Source organism: Gallus gallus, chromosome 19 (genome assembly GCF_016699485.2).
Source record: "Gallus gallus isolate bGalGal1 chromosome 19, bGalGal1.mat.broiler.GRCg7b, whole genome shotgun sequence".
Taxonomy (NCBI): domain Eukaryota; kingdom Metazoa; phylum Chordata; class Aves; order Galliformes; family Phasianidae; genus Gallus; species Gallus gallus.
Window position 1 is genome coordinate 8551044 of NC_052550.1, and position 17053 is coordinate 8568096.

At 36.6% G+C, this 17053-nt stretch overlaps 1 protein-coding gene across 6 annotated transcripts in view; it reads left to right on the forward strand.

The window, feature by feature from the left end:
• The window catches only part of USP6 (ubiquitin specific peptidase 6), a 60161-nt gene extending 43717 nt beyond the window's left edge, over window positions 1-16444 (forward strand). For all 6 annotated transcript variants that reach the window (XM_040650526.2, XM_040650527.2, XM_040650528.2 and 3 more), the window contains 18 exons: window positions 226-380; window positions 1096-1177; window positions 2881-2955; window positions 3428-3566; window positions 3839-3944; window positions 4563-4736; window positions 5275-5449; window positions 5962-6113; window positions 6700-6811; window positions 7300-7511; window positions 8893-9077; window positions 9621-9707; window positions 10455-10575; window positions 10982-11173; window positions 11748-12036; window positions 12446-12891; window positions 13447-13539; window positions 14087-16444. In XM_040650526.2, the coding sequence (XP_040506460.1) occupies window positions 226-380; window positions 1096-1177; window positions 2881-2955; window positions 3428-3566; window positions 3839-3944; window positions 4563-4736; window positions 5275-5449; window positions 5962-6113; window positions 6700-6811; window positions 7300-7511; window positions 8893-9077; window positions 9621-9707; window positions 10455-10575; window positions 10982-11173; window positions 11748-12036; window positions 12446-12891; window positions 13447-13539; window positions 14087-14260 (2969 nt within the window). In that variant the 3' untranslated portion in view covers window positions 14261-16444. The remainder of the gene's footprint in view (window positions 1-225; window positions 381-1095; window positions 1178-2880; window positions 2956-3427; window positions 3567-3838; window positions 3945-4562; window positions 4737-5274; window positions 5450-5961; window positions 6114-6699; window positions 6812-7299; window positions 7512-8892; window positions 9078-9620; window positions 9708-10454; window positions 10576-10981; window positions 11174-11747; window positions 12037-12445; window positions 12892-13446; window positions 13540-14086) is intronic.
• Window positions 16445-17053: the final 609 nt, after the last annotated feature.

A 17053-nucleotide genomic window follows, 5' to 3' on the forward strand; every position in this document is an offset into this window, starting at 1 on the left:
TTTGGCTTTGTGTTGATGTGAGATGTTCCCAAGGGTTGCTAACATCTAGCTTTCCATGTAACACACCATTCTAATTCTGAAACTGAAGAAGGAGAACTATTTTTCCCGCACAAAAAATACAATATTTTGAAGTATGCATAGTAAGTTGTTATATATCTGATTTGTGTTTCAGTTTGCATATGGGTATATGTGTTCTTTTGCCTTTTTCTTTTGTTCTGAACCCAGGGAATGTACCTTCGCCGAATGCTCCTTTAAAAAGAGTGCTGGCTTACACTGGCTGCTTCAGTCGAATGCAGACAATTAAAGAGATACACGAGTATCTCTCTCAGAGGCTGCGTATAAAGGAAGAAGATATGCGCCTCTGGTTGTACAACAGCGAGGTAATGTTGGTGTGCTTTCTTCTTTCTGTTTGACTCTGTATGAATACTTTATATCGTGGTATTTTCACACATGCATAGGAGAAATAAAGGCCATAAGTTTCCTTTGCTACTTATAGCCATTCACATCAGAGAACTTGGACCAAAATGTGTAAATAAAAATTTCACTAACTCCACTTTTTTTTGAAGAGATTTTATTGCACTTCAAGCAGTGAAATTTATATTCTGGTGTTATTAGCTTGATAAAAATCAATTTTTCCTGTAATACATTTAAAAATTGGCATTTGGCTGACAGATTAATACTCATAATGTAAATTTTCATAAAAACTGTTCTAAATGGAAGTAAAAATACGTGCTTTCATTGACATACACGACACTATTGCCTCTACTGGTGCAAGCCAGTAGCCCTGCAGAATCTCTTCTAGATGTGTATGTGAAGAAATCACAGTGAGCAAGCAGAACGTATTCCTCCGAACCACTGAGTACATGTAATTCTCTGGTGAGAAATACCACCTAAAACTGGAGCGCTGAAATAGATGCTTGTGCTGATCAGTGAACTGCTATATTTAATTAATTTCATTTAATTAATTAGGAAACTGGTACTCTTTTGTGGAAAGAAAATTAATACTATTTTAGTTTGGTTGCTTTGAGTTTAAAACCTCCTCAGAGAATTTTAGGACTAGCAATAATAACTCTATGAAGTCTTTTTCTTCTGCAGAACTACCTTACTTTGCTGGATGATGAAGACCACAGACTGGAATATCTTAAAATCCAAGATGAACAGCATCTAGTAATAGAAGGTATAAAAGAAGCGTATGAAATGGTTTTCACACTAAGAAAATTGTTTTTTTTACTCTATATATCCTTAATATGTTGTGCATATTACACCACAGAGTCATTGCCCGAACTGCTATTCAAATGCATTAGCCTGCTGCCCAAATATTTATTCTTTGGGGATGTTTTGAGAAAGAAGAGTATGTGTAAATTTGCACCTATCTGTATATACTGGGAGAAATACTGAAAGAAGTACTAAAGCTGCAATCAATTCATTACTGCTACAGTAGGAACTGGAACACCAGAGAGAAAGTGAAAGCTGTGTGGTGCATCTGAGGCTTTTGCATTATTTGATTCCCCCCCCCCCCACTGATTTTACAAGAATTCATGTTATGATACTCATGTGAACACATTCTTACAAAGCAAGAGGACAGGACAGCTGCGTGTTTCAGTCCACGTCAGGTTCATTTCTAAGAATTTCATTACAAGCTGCTTTTCTTTTCCAGTCTGCAAAGAACCTAATACATTTCTGCTTGACTGACTGTACTCATGGTGAAAAAGCTTTATAAGCAAGCAAAGCCATTCTTGTTTCAGTTTGTCAATTGAGTCTTATCCTTCTGCCATGCAGTACTGTGCCTGGCAGAGTACTGTCAGTTACTAATAAATTAGACCTTTGCCAGAGATATCAGAGTGCATGGATTAGTTGACTTCTTAAATTAGTTTGACCTGACTTTGCATCTGATCTCTTAATCTGCAAAACAGGTCCACCCTGCTGTTGTCCATAAGGTTACACAGGGTATAAATTTGTTTCTTGTGTTGTTTCTGTAGAAGTTTCATTTAGCATAGTTTTATGTTACGCTTCAGGCTGCTGTGCCAGATGGAGTTGTCCTTTTGCCACTTGGCTCAGTTCATGTATAATCAATTTAAAATTGGCACAATGGCTCACGCAGTTAACTGTGTTATCTATGTTAATCACTAAACACATGGGAAGAAAGGAGTATTGATGTGTAGAGAGGGGAGAGAGGGTCTGCAGGTATCAGCTGAAACAATCCTGAGGCTGTAGTTGAGTGAACAAAATCAACACTGCCACTGAAAGAAGCCATCTGCCCCTCCTGTTTATTGTGTCACTTGCGGCCAACTATTTGTCACCTACTTGATGAGCTGGCTGTGAGAAGTAATATAGTAAAAAAATAACTATTTTTTATTTTTAGCAATATCAGTTCCTTAAGCCACTTTGTTGATGTGGCCAGGCAAGCGCTGTGTCAATGTGAGACAGGCTTACAGAGGGAAGGGATTCATGGGGAGATGGTGGACAAGTTAGCTTAGGAATGAAACGTGTATGATTTGTCACTGTTTTGAAGTACACAAGAATCTATTGTTTGTACACAGAAACAAAAAAAAATACTAGTGATCATTCCTGAAATGAACAGGTTGATACAAGTCTTAGGGATGTCATCTTAAATATTGAAACAGGTACTGCAAAATTGTTATCTGACAAGAAAGAAATCTCAAGGATATTCTTGACATAGTTGAAGTGATGCCAGTGCTAGAATGATTTCCAGTAACGATGGGAAAGAATTGAAATGAAAGTAAAAATAATAGTGTACTGTAAATGAACAAATGTATGATCTCAATTAAAATTTGCAAATTTAAATTAAATGTCTTTAGCTGTATAAGCTGTCTGGAATATGTGGCAAACAAAAAAATCTTGTGCTGTATCTCTTTCTAGTTCGAAACAAAGACATGAGCTGGCCTGAAGAGATGTCTTTTATAGCAAACAGCAGTAAAATAGACAGACATAAAGGTAAGTGCTTTGTACAGTGAGGAGAAAAATCCAAGAGGTTACATTGTACTGAAACAACTCAATTTAAGTGTTCTTAACATTGGAAGAGGTTTTCTATACCCATGGGGCTTTGCTTGTTCTTTCTGTTTTGTTGGCTTAGATGCTAGTAAAGCGTGATAGATTGATAGATGTACTTTCAGACACTGAGATGCAAATTCTGGATTTTGTGGGTTTCATCTTTTTTTGATGGTAGATCAAATCCAACAAAATACTGACTTCAATTTTTGTTGACGTAAGTAGAGCTGGGAGAGTGGATGCTTTGAACAGGCTGGCCCTCTATAGAATCTGTGCTAGCTATAGTCTCATAAGTAGGAGCAATTTCAATTATAATGGTTATGGTGAGAATGTCATATTCTGAACTTCAGCGGTATACCATTCCTGACTAATCATTCACATCTGCTGAACTGACATAATTATGTTTTCTTTTTCTCAGTTCCTACTGAGAAGGGTGCTACTGGATTAAGCAATCTGGGTAACACATGTTTCATGAACTCTAGTATCCAGTGTGTCAGTAATACGCAACCTCTGACACGGTATTTCATCTCAGGAAGACACCTTTATGAACTTAACAGGTACTTTTTTTGAGACCATTGGCACTTAAATGTTGTAGCATTTCTTGAAATGAGTTTCTGCTTTCAGAAGTAGTATGAGCAAGTCCTTCCAATCCGTTGTTATAAAACGTCAGCTATGTAACAGGCAGTAGTTTAAGATGTGTGGAGCTGTAATGCTTTTTTGTTTTGGGGTGAGTTAAAATAGTTCAAGAAGCTTTTGTGCTTCCTCATTTATATTCATGCTTGAATTTTGTTTAACTTTACTTTGATATTAATTTCTTTGTCATTTCTAGGACAAATCCAATAGGAATGAAAGGACACATGGCCAAGTGCTATGGGGATTTAGTTCAGGAGTTGTGGAGTGGGACTCAGAAGAATATAGCACCACTGAAGTTGCGGGTAAGTCTGTGATGTGTGTTATTTAAAAGCAGAAAGGAAGAATTCCTTAAAATAGCAGAAAATTTGATGCACTTTTTCTCAGTGTTAACTGCATTGGTTCTGGGACTCAAATCAGTATCTCCCTAGAGAAAGAAAAGGAAGTGTGGACTACACTCTGTGTGATAGAAGTTGGCTGTAAAGCCGGCAAGCATATCTGGAATCATCACTTTTTACCCCAAAGTGTTCACAGCACTTGCTCTTTTGGGAAAGGCCTATGTCTAGCCAAGACATCTATTTGGAGCTGGCCAGGGTGCATCTGTTCTGAGGGTCAGTACTAGAGCAGATTTCTGTTGAATATAATCATGATTCAGTGGTCGTGAGCTCAAAGGATTTACCTGATACAAATCGGAGGTTGTGAGATGTGGATTTTTGTAGCCCTTGTTAGGAACAGAAGATTATGCATTACCTGTCAGTAGTCACCTGTCAGTCTCTTGTTCTGAAAACATAGGGAGTTGTCTTTAATTCTTGGCAATTGCATTTGTGTTTGTTGACAGCACACATTTTTCTCTATGGTATTTTGATTTGTTGTTACAACTTTTGTCATGTAATGTGAATAAACTCTCTGGCTTTTTTTTATAGTGGACAATAGCAAAATATGCTCCAAGGTTTAATGGCTTTCAACAGCAAGACTCACAGGAGCTTCTGGCTTTTCTTTTGGATGGTCTTCACGAGGATTTGAATAGAGTTCATGATAAGCCATATGTTGAACTGAAAGATAGCGATGGTCGGCCAGACTGGGAAGTAGCAGCTGAGGTAGAGGTTCAAGTATTTTCATTTGTTTATTCAGGTTTATTTGTTTTATTTTTCTCTTTTTCCTTCATAACGGTAAGCTGTCAGAAACTACGTGATTTCTGTGCGTGTGGTGGTGTTCTTTCAGAATTGGACTGTCTTCTGAAACTTGTTAGATTTGTGATTTAAGGAGTCAGTTTCACATCTGATCTGAAAATACGATTAATTTAAATATTATAATAAGGTATAAAGATGATACTTCGTGATCATTTTGAATGACTTCAGAATAATAAGACATTTTTTTTTCAAGGTGATGATCCTTCCAGAAGTACTTCAAATTATGTCGTACTTTGATTATCTTGTTAAGGGAAGGAAATATTCTTTACTGCCATTGAAACTAAATACTCACTATTTTTAATCAGTAAACCATTTCTGTGGAAGTACATTTGAATTCCATAGGCTGACAGAACTCGAGAGGTCTTCCAACATAGCCTTTTCCTGTAGTGCAAGCAAGTAGTCTGCAACTTCTAACTTTGTGTTGTTTCTCTGCAATTTGTTTTAGGCCTGGGAAAACCATCTGAGAAGAAACAGATCAATTGTTGTAGATTTATTTCATGGGCAGCTGAAATCACAAGTTAAATGTAAAACTTGTGGACACATAAGCGTTAGGTTTGACCCTTTCAATTTTTTATCCTTACCTTTGCCCATGGATAGCTACATGCACCTCGAAATTACAGGTGAGTCGTTATTTATCTCCCTATAAACTTGCCTGTGCTAAAATAGAAGCTCTGTATGTAGAATGGATTTTCAAGGAACAGCTCTAAAACACCCCAAATTTGTTTGTGTCAGCATTTACACTTAAAACGTAGTTAAACAATTTTATATTATAGAGCACAAGAATATGCATTGGAATGTGGTTAAACAAAAATAAAACCTATAAAAACTGAGCATAGATGGCCTGCTTTCCATCTTGATGGAAGAACTTAGTACAGAAACAAAAAATTGAGGGTTTTTTGAGAGCTTTGCTTCTTGTGTTGTGGAGGCTGTCTGTCTTCTGCATAGAGTAAGAAGAGAAAAGGTGATAGAAAGCTAAACAAATTTTATTGCCTGGTAATAAATTAAAAAGTATAAAATGAAAATCGGCTCCTAGTGGAAGAAGTTACTTCCTTATAAGTAGAATATGTAGTATTTTATCTCCATTAATTCTTTCCTGGTTTGCTGACCGTGGTGTTTCTTTTCCCCTCTGAAGTAATCAAATTGGATGGTACTACTCCCGTTCGATATGGCCTGAGATTGAACATGGATGAAAAATATACGGGTTTGAAAAAACAGTTAAGTGAACTCTGTGGACTAAAACCGGAACAGATACTACTTGCAGAAGTGCATAGTTCCAATATAAAGGTAAAAAGGAAAAAAAAATTTCTGCAAATTTCTTACTGTTATTTGTGTATGTTGGCATGTCTTCATTCTTTTTGACATTAAGCTTTGTATACCAGGAATGTGAAATAATTTAACTGCAAGTGTGATTAAGCAAGTCAGCTTGGCTGTATCTCTACATGAACTTCAATTTATATTTCAATCTTAAACTGTAGTTCAACTTGCTTTAAATTAAAATCAGAGTAAGCTGAGCAAAGATAAACAACTTGTAAATAAAATGAAAAGTAAAAGCTTGCAGAAGTTTAATTGAATTCATTACTAATGATATTTTTTAGAAAAACATATAATCATCCTGTAACAAATCTCAAGTGAGAATGCTCTGAGCTTAAACACTGTCAAGAGACTGGAGACTAAAGTAGAAGTTCTGTACAGGGTGTATGATATGCTTACATTGATGCAAAATCATCTGCTTGTTGGCTCTCCTTTCTCCTTATAGAAAGGTGTAAGAAAGCAGATAATCTGATAGGTGTACTGTTTTCAAAAGAACAGAATGTGTTTGGAGTCACAGAAATATGTACATATCTGACTGATCTTTCCTTTTTCAATGAAGAATTTTCCTCAGGACAACCAGAAAGTCCGGTTATCAGTGAGCGGGTTTTTGTGTGCATTTGAAATACCAGTTCCAGGATCACCAACATCAGCATCAAGTCCTGTGCAGTCAGGTAAAAGAACATATTTCCCATTTATGTGAAATACTCAGTGCTTAGGTACTGCAGGAATTCAGGAGAAAAACCTTACTACTTAGTGTAGTGTAAAAGGTGACACTCAAAAAAAAAAAAGACACAAGTCCAAGTTTTGGTCCGCAGAGGTGCTATGAACATCTCTCTGTGGGCTGCTGATCTATGATCCTTATTGTGGTTATGCCCAGCATAGCAGTCTGAAGATCACTAGATACACATTTTAGTTAGAAATATGCGAAATATTCTGTTATTTGTAGATTGGCTCTGAAGTAGAATGTATTAAGAACAAAACAAAAAGAAGTGTTCAGTTTTTGCTTTCATTTTTTTTTGTTGTTTGTGGTTTCATAGATCGTAAATGCCTCTGTTCTTCCTTGCTCTTTGGCAAAATTTTAGGCAAATAAAAGATTACCTAAAAAGCTTGTGATGCATTATGGTTGATGAAGCTGAGTAAGGTAATTGTCTATCTACAGATATCTCGACTGGATCATCAGCTAATGGAGCACCCAACATAATGATGAATGGAGACCTTCCCAAACCAACCCTGATTCCAAATGGAATGCCAAATACTGTAGTGCCATGTGGAACAGAACGTAACCTTGCCAACTGGACTCTCAATGGTCACGTGCCCCTGCTTTCTGATAGTCCATGCACAGGGTACATAATTGCAGTCCACAGAAAAATGGTTAGTAGATTTTGCATTCATTTTAATTGATTTGTGTAACACTTAGAGAAAGTCAGTGAAGGTATTCTACATCCTTATGATAAATTAATATGCATTTTTTATAAGGAATCATGAATATGTTTCCCTACTGTGTATGCACTAAGTTATTTGGACATACAACTCTTGTAGATTTAAATAGTATCTACTGTTGATGTATTTTTCTTCCATTAGTATTGGCGTGCTTCCCAGTTCTCTAATGCTGAGATGCATACTTGGGTGCTCACTAGCTCCCTGATTAAATGTTCTCGATTCTTTGAGCAGAAAAAATTCTCCTTAGAGGAAGTACTTGAAATGCGTTTCTTCTCCATTACATGGAACAGCCTTATTTCAGACACAGAAACAGAGTGAAGATGCATAGTACATTCATAGTTCATTCTGCTGGCATTAACTACTCTTTGGAAAAAGCATCTGTAGTAGTGTTAGTAGTGTTGAACTCTAAATGTCAAAGTTGGATGGCTGACCACCTCAAATAGCCATGTATTTGGTGTGCACTGTCTCGTGTCTTCAGAGCCTGTTGACATTTACAGCTTAATGGATGTGGGCTGGAAGCCTATTTTAATTTACTGCGTGTTTGTATGAGGCTTTTCCTGCTTTGTTCTCTTAAGTTTCTTTTCTCTTAACTTCGATAGAACTTAAGTGTTGGGTAGCATGCTTTTGAGCCATTATAGCTTGCTAGTTGTACAACTTTCGGTAAGAGGAAAGAGCAACTTTTCCAGCAGTCTTTGTCCATCATTGTCGAAAACCTAATTGGTGGAAAGGGTCAGTTGTATACAATTTTTGCAAGGCCATAGGAGTTTACTGTACCCAAGAGTCATTAAGTCAGTGTGATGTCTTTGTTGCAAATAAGATATGTAGCACAAAGGCCAATTTGTCTGCATGGAGCAAGTTGTGTATTCTCTAAATGTAAAGGTTTTCTTTCTGTACAAAACATAAGCTTGCCTAGTATAGAGGTCATTTGGGAGCAGAGAGTAGCATCATTCGGTGTCTGCATGACAGTACTGCTATTGGATGAGAAAAGTAAGAAATGTGCATTGTTTGATATACGAAAAAATGTACGTAGTTGAAACAGATGTTGATGTGGTCTAGTGCTTAAATAGCATTAATAATTAATAGCATTGTTGTGATACCATAAAATAATACAAAAAGGCTTTCAGGCAGTTTCAGTGAAACTGAGAAAAAAAAAAAGAAAAATTGCTGGAATAGTGCACTTTTAATCGAGTTAATGCTTTGTTTTAATTGCTGAAACCTAAAATATAAAACAAGGTCAGCATCCTAGTCATTATGGCAATATGAGGTAATGTGTACTTGTATCTGAGTCATTCCTTTTTTTCCAATTATGCAGATGCGGACAGAGCTATATTTTCTTTCATCTCAGAAGAATCGTCCTAGTCTCTTTGGGATGCCACTAATTGTTCCTTGTACAGTTCACACACGGAAAAAAGATCTGTATGATGCAGTATGGATTCAGGTTTCCAGGCTTGCCAGCCCCCTCCCCCCTCAGGAAGCCAGTAATCATGCACAAGACTGGTGAGTTTGGCATGCCAGCCTCTGACTTGAGCTGTAATACCATAGCTGAGATTTGTTTACAAGATTTAAAAATACTTGGTTTTCACCTTCGTTAATTTTAACTTCTCATAAAGATGTGTTGAATGAGTATATGCTTTTAAATGTACAATTAGGTTTTTAATGTCAACAATTCGAAGAATAATTTTGTGTGCTTCTACTTCAAGTGATTTCTGCCTATAGATGACATCTAGTGGGTTATTTTCATAAGGATTCATTTTAGAATGAAGTTTAACGAGAATAATTTAAAAACAACAAAGAACAACAAAAACCTTTTAATCCTTTTAGTGTAGCTGAATGCAGTATACCTTCCAGTTGCACTTAAAGGTATGCTTGGCACAACTTAATTGGTTCATTCTCATGCACTGATCGATAATTCATTCAAATGGAAAAATAACGCAACTGTCATGTGGTCGCATTTCATATATCTTAGCAATAAATTGCTGCATAGTTTGTTATGCCATGGATTTGTAGCAGTCTTGTACATTGTTTCATGTTGTGTTTCAGTGATGACAGCATGGGATATCAGTATCCATTCACACTAAGAGTGGTTCAGAAGGATGGAAATTCTTGTGCTTGGTGTCCGTGGTACAGGTAAATTTTTAGACTTAAGGGAATCACTTCAGCAGAAATGTAACTTAATGATAATGGGGTTTTGATATATTTCAGTCTTTAGAGCTAATATCAATAAGAATCAGGAATGTAATTTAACCAGCACACTCACATGGCAGACTTGTGCTGCAGGATAACTTTTATGACTTGAAGAGCTGTAAGTTCTGCTGACAGAAACCTTAAATTTGGAGAAAGTCAGTAAATCATAAAAAGCCAAAACCTTTTAACTCCTTACCATCTTCTGTGTGCATTTGTACCTATATGCAGGCACACATATGTACTTGTTCAGATGATTTGTGAGGATTTCATACAAAACTGAACTTTTATAGCATGTACATATCTGCCCTCACTCACTTCTCCACTGTTCGGAGGGTAAGAACAGAAATAGGATGGTTTGATATTCACCCTGGGCACATGCATTGAAATTTTCCCTAACAGACATGCTACTGCAAGTTCCAGACCTTTACAATTAGGTAAATGTGTGTTTGCCTGTGGAAACAAAGCTTTGTATTTTATTTGTGTGTGCAGCAGGTAGTTCAACAATATACACAGGTAGATAGCTGGGATTACTCAACTGCTTCAATTTCTCATATGTATTAAAATTCTGTACCAAACTTGTCCTAAAAATTGTTTTGTAAAAATGTCTGTATTTTACATTGAAGTGTGAAATAATGTAAAATCGGGCATGTTTTGGGCAGTTTATATCCCACATCTAACTTTTTGTCTTAGATTTTGTCGTGGCTGTAAAATTGAATGCACAGAGGATAGAGCTTCTGTTGGGAATGCTTACATTGCTGTAGACTGGGATCCAACAGCACTCCATCTGCGCTACCAGACATCCCAGGAACGGGTAAAATTGCAACACAAACCTCTCGTTATTTGTTAGTAGTTCACCAAGATAAAGTTAATAAATAGATTTTTCTGAGGATGCCAGTGTCATAAACAGTTATCCATGAGTAAACCTATTTGATTTATTGAGTCTATGAAACTGATCTAAAGACAGACGTAGCTGAGTTGAACTCGACCAGCTATCGAAAGTGTTGTGCTTTATAGATTGTTATGTAAGCCAGAATAAGGACAGTGCATTATTTGTATGTTTGCTTCTTCATAATCGAAATATATTTTCTGCTAGAATTTAGTGCATCCTTAATTTTCCATCCTTAATTAGTGTTTATTTGTGTGATACTGTGAACAGAGGCTTCCTCTGAGCAATTTGTATATATTTCCAAGTCAGATACAGTTCTATCTCACTTCAGATTGTAGAAGAGCATGAAAGTGTTGAACAAAGCCGCCGAGCTCAAGCAGAGCCCATCAACCTGGATAGCTGTCTTAGAGCCTTCACGAGTGAAGAAGAACTGGGTGAAGATGAGATGTACTACTGTTCCAAATGCAAGACCCATTGTTTGGCTACAAAAAAACTAGATCTTTGGAGGCTTCCTCCCATTTTGGTATGATATTGTTTAGTTTTCCTCCACAACAATAAAAGCAAAGGGCATTGGTTACAGATTTGAATTGCTAATTATGTCATCTTGTTCTGACTAAGATGGGTTTTTGCTCATGGTCTCAGGATGGCACTGACTTAGTTTGCAGCACACGTTTCTGTAATGCAGGCAAACAACTTGAAATAAACCTCATTTCTTTTTGAATCTTTTTAGCTGCTACATGGCAGCAAATGTGGCATTTTGTATTCTGTTTCATCTGTTCTGACAGAGTTCACACTTAAGCAGTCTTTTTGGCAATGTGATCTTTTGTCTAGTTGTGTAACCACCTGCCTTTGTTGCTTTCAGACTTGGTAGGTTATGCAAAACATCACTATATTTGTCACTGAAGAGAAGCAAACCTCTCCAGCATCTCCCTGTGAAAATATTAGTTTCACAATCCAAATTGTCACATACTCCATGGTTACTGTTTTATTAATAAATGATTAAATGTGTATGCTTCAGGAGAAAAAATACATTTCACAGTGAAATTACTCACTCTGATATAATCCTTAAATTTTTTTTAACATATTTCTCTCCTTAGATCATTCACCTGAAAAGATTTCAGTTTGTAAATGGCCGCTGGATAAAATCTCAGAAAATTGTTAAATTTCCCCGAGAAAATTTTGACCCAAGTGCCTTTTTGGTACAAAGGGATCCGAGTCATTTTCAGAGAAAACAGCTAACTCCTCAAATTGATGAAATTCCTGAAGCACGGACTCTTCAAGGGGACTCTAAAAAAGCAGATCTGCAGATCACTTATTCAGCAGAAGGAGATGTGAACAGAAGTCCATCATCCCTTAACACTGCTAATGTCGTGAATAATATCAAAGGTAGGTAATAATTAGGTAAACTTCCACTAAATGCTGATAATTGGGAAAAATGATATACTGTTTTTTGTGTGTGTGTGTGTGTATATATATAATTTTGTTAAAGTACTACATTATTCTGAAATACTCACCATTTCTGTTGTTTGCCTTGGAAAACTTAATGAAGCTTTACCATTAAAAAAAAAAAGAACATAAGCATGGACAGTACCAGTATTTGGTATAGTGGGCAGAATTGAGCCTGAGAAATGTGCTCCTACATGAGAGTTAAATCTCAGTTGATGGGAGTGTGTGTGCACAGCTACTTCTACTTTTATACAGCACTCATTAGTTGCAGTGGAACAGCGTTCTTTTAATGCAGAAATCTGGACTATGCGTTTACTTATCTTAATAGTCCACATGTTTTCTGTTCTAGCATCTCCATCTCTGGGAAGGAAAAGTGGAACGAGCTGTCCTTCAAGTAAGAACAGTAGCCCAAACAGTAGCCCAAGGACTTTAGGAAGAGGCAAAGGGCGTCTGCGGCTACCACAACTGGGGAAAAACAAACTGTCAAGTAGCAAAGAAAACTTGGATGGAAGTAAAGAAAACTGCACTGACCAGGAACAGAAAATCGCTTCTGATCGAAGTGATACTCTTACGAGAGGGCAAAATCTGAGTGGTAGTCAGAGTGAACTGTATACTGAACTGTATACTGCTCAGGACAATGAGGTAACTCTAGCCAATGGATACATCTGTGAACAGAATGCGTATAGTAACGGTAGTATCAACGGTCAGATTGATAACCACAGTGAGGATGATATTGCAGATGACCAAAGAGAAGAAGTTTGTGTTAACCCTATTTACAATCTATATGCAATTTCGGTAAGTTGGCTTTTTATGTGAGTAAACTATCTTTGTGGCATTGATTGACTGAACATGTTTATTGTGTTCATTACAAAAAGTAAAGAGTGATCAAACAGGAGAAGAAAGTGTAGTCAGCAAAATAAATTTGCCTGTAAAACTGAGTGAAAAGTACGTCTCTACTTAGTGCTTTTTCTGCTTGATCAGATTCAGTCATTAAGTAAAAAAGAGTAAAAACAAAACAGAATTAGCAGGAACACTGTGATATTCTTTATGAGATGAGAAAAATAATGGAAGAAAATTTGTTAGTAAAAGAAATTGAATGGCTGAGGGAGACTGGCTGTGGATGGGGCATGTTGAGCTCTGGGGCCAGTATGCACGAGGTGTCTGGCACATGCAGTGTGCTGCTACTTCAGAGCAAAGGGATTTTGTTTAAGAGAGTCTGCAGCATTTAAGCATCTTTGGCAGGAATAGATTGTCATGAAGCATTGTTACTCAGTAAAAAATGGTGAATTTGTTCTGTGAATTCTCAGTTGTGATGTCTGAGCCTGATTTTTTTTTTTTTTTTTTCCTCAGTGCCATTCAGGAATTATGGGAGGGGGTCATTATGTCACTTATGCCAAAAACCCAAACAACAAGTGGTACTGCTACAATGACAGTAGCTGTAAGGTAAATCTTCTGTTATAACAAATTGTGGCCTCAGGTATCTAGATTCACAGAAACTTGTGTTTTGTGAGAACTCTTCTTTTAAAATCATAAACATCTCAAAAATTGCTTCATTTCAGTATTGTTGTGGCATTTCTTGTTTCTTTAACTAAAATTATACGTGATGCTTCTTTCAAGTTAACATTTGTTCATCAGCAGCTATCATGTGGTTAAGGGAAGATGCTTGTTTTGTACAAAGACGGAAATGCTACTGAAAATGGAAATCCAAGAATATATTTCCATGACGCTAGCTGTTTTATATTCAATGACAGAATAATTAAGTTTCAGTATTTCTGAGTACTTGCTTTTGGCTCTATAAAATTTGTTACACTTTCCAAGTAAATAATGGAGCCTGATAGCTGTAATGAGGAAGGCAGAAAATGTGATCCTTCTAGTTGTGATCAGCCTCTTAAGAGTACTGTTTCCAGGGCAATTGTGTGTATTTTAAGTCGAGTGATGGTAACACAATTGTACCAATGTATATTTCAGAACGTGTTCTTCTGTTTTGCAGGAATTGCATCCTGATGAAATTGACACCGACTCTGCCTACATTCTTTTCTATGAGCAGCAGGGGGTAGACTATGCACAATTTCTGCCAAAGATTGATGGCAAAAAGATGGCAGACACAAGCAGCATGGATGAAGACTTTGAGTCAGATTATAAGAAGTACTGTGTTCTACAGTGAAAGGGTGATCTTCCACAGACTGTTTGAATATGAGGGATAACACCCTGAAACTTACATTTGGCAAAACGTTATTGAGACAGATAAGCTAAGTATAGTTATTGTACCCTGTGATCTGAAAGCACAAAAAGAAAACCCTAACTAAACAGCAGTTAATATAGAGATAGTATTGTTTCGTTCTGTTGTCTCACTACATGCTCTAAATGTTTCTGATGTTAGACATCAGGCTGAGACTGCCATTGGCCTTTAAATAAAATGGTTTGAGAAAAGCCGACTAGGACCAAATAAGAGCTAAATTTAACAGTCCAAATAAGAGCTAAGCAAAGTAGTGTAGAGTTTATCAACTATTCTAACAACCCCCTAAAGTTCTCCTTAGATTTAAAATATGGGGGAAAAATGTAGTGTTGTCTTTGGACAACATGATGTTGCTACCTCCTTTTTCCTGCAGTTTTATTGCATTTTACTGGCAAAACAGGGAAAGAAAGAGAATGGAAAGTAGACAAATATAAAGAATGAACGCCAGAAGTAGGAAAGCTTTCCAGTTTTGCCACCACTAATGTATCAGTTGCTTTCTTTCTGTATGTTGGGAGCACAACCAAATCCTAATTTGAGAAGAGATTAATTTCTACACTTGAATGGTTTATTTTAACTGTATTTTCTCCACGTGTTGGCTGTGCAGATCAACATGTTTCAGGAATGGCTTTTCTGCCTGAGGAGTGCTATCTTAAACTTTTGAGATGCCTCGAAGAAACTTCAGGTTGAAGAGAGTAGCGGTGATTGCACACACGGTGTCTTAAAATGTGCACATTGCACAAGATGTTCCCAGCTTTTGGAAGGAAAGATGCTTGAGCTTATGTTTCATGACTGATGTTGCTTTTATGTTTGCACTTTTAAAAAAATTCATATAATTAAATTCAAAAAACAGTTCCTTTTTGTTGTTGTAAGGGCTCTGGAGTGAATGGCTGTGAATTAATCCACTGTGTATTTCAAACCAATAAGAAGCTGTGGTTGTCAGGTAGCTATCGTAGCATTCATGGGTTTTTATTTTTATATTGATTTCTTAATTTAAGAAGGTTTCTTTTTTTCAAAATTTGGTTGCCTTTTGGAATTTTCTGTTTTGCAACAGGTTATACATATACTTGCAATTAAAACAGAATTATCATACCCTTGCAAGATGCTCTTTTGAGTTAATGGGCTTATTGCGTTGAAGGAAAGTATGAGCAAGTCTTGGCAGAGACCAGAAAAAAGATGGTTATTTCTTGAGTAGGCATTTCTTGAAACATTTTCAGTGTTAAAGCGTTTGCATATATGAACGAAATGTCTCACACTTTCACCCCTTTGTTCTTCAGCTGATCTAAGATCCTACTGATTTTTGTCACGTGTCATCTTCCAAATTCTTTAGATTTCTATTCTCACTAACAGTTGATACTTACCTTGCTGATCTCTGAAATAAATTTTAGGCTTCCTTTTAATGTGTTTTACAAGAATGCCAAGCCTGCCAGTAAGTGTATAATTTCCAGAATATTTCCAGATCTGGGTTTTATCTATTTAAGAAATTATATCAGCTGATCTCGCTGTCTGTATTCAAGCGAAAACCTCCCTGTCTGTGGAGGTCGTGCCTCTGTCAGGGGAGCAGGTCAGTTCCAAAATAAGTATTGTCTTACTTGTGAAGTGTTGCTCCCCGTCCCTTATGCTCTTTTATCTCTAAAGTGATCTGAACATTGAGACTGAAGAAAAACAAATTGTGGACTTCTAGGTTAGAAGCTCTTTTCAGTTCCTGTTTGTCTGTTCCTCCCTTCCCAAACTCCATGAAAAGTGAAAGATTTTCAACTGATTTACTTTGAAATGTTTTATTTAAGCAGGTAGCACAATCTACTAATGTTATTTGATCTTCTGTGTTTGTTACATTGGTTGTAATTAATTTTTTAAATTAAATTAATTCATGATTTAGTAGTAAATTTATTAAGTTAACTATTAACTACATTCACTTTGTAAATTATTGTATAAAGCTTATTGACAATGCACTGACTTTAGAAAGATGTTAATGTACATAAATACCTTGTAAATAAAATAGTGTTGATGTACTGGAATATGAGCTGTATTAAAAAAGGTATTGGTAATTGTATATGGAGTGAACCTGTTTATCTGTAACTATATTATTCAAACAAATTAAATACTGTGGATGCAGATAGTGTCGCTTCTTGTCAGATATTTCTAGTAGCTCTTTTCCTGCTGTTGTGAAGTTTCTGTACTCTTTTAATGAAGCTCGGATGTATTTTTCAGTTCGCAGGGTTGCAATGTGTGAATAAGCATCCAGCGAGTGCCTGCGATTTGCCCAGCGTTGCTCTGAGCAGTGCTAAAATCACTCAGCAGTTCTGCGGTTTATTTTTAAGCTATTTCAGTTTGCCATTTGAGGACGTGTTGCTCAGTTCTTAGAGTTGGTCCATCTAATGCTATTTAAAATGTCAGCCTGTATGCATGAGAGTGACAGCTATTTCCTTCTTTGACATCAGTCTGAAGGGCCTTGTGCACTGAATTGCATTTAATTAAGCGATTTTCTCATTTTTTTCTGCAGTGTGTTTTTGGTGTTGGATCTGAGATCGGCGATGATTCACAGTGGGTGAACCTCAAATTCCTACTTAACTACCCCTGGGAATCCTTCTGTAGATGATTAAAGCAGGAGGCGGGGGGAAAAAAAGTCGTCCTTAACGTTTAATTATTTTTGTTTGTGTGTTTGGGTAATTAAAATTCAAGCTATAAAACTTCGTTCCGGCTTCCCCATGCAGTGATCAACGA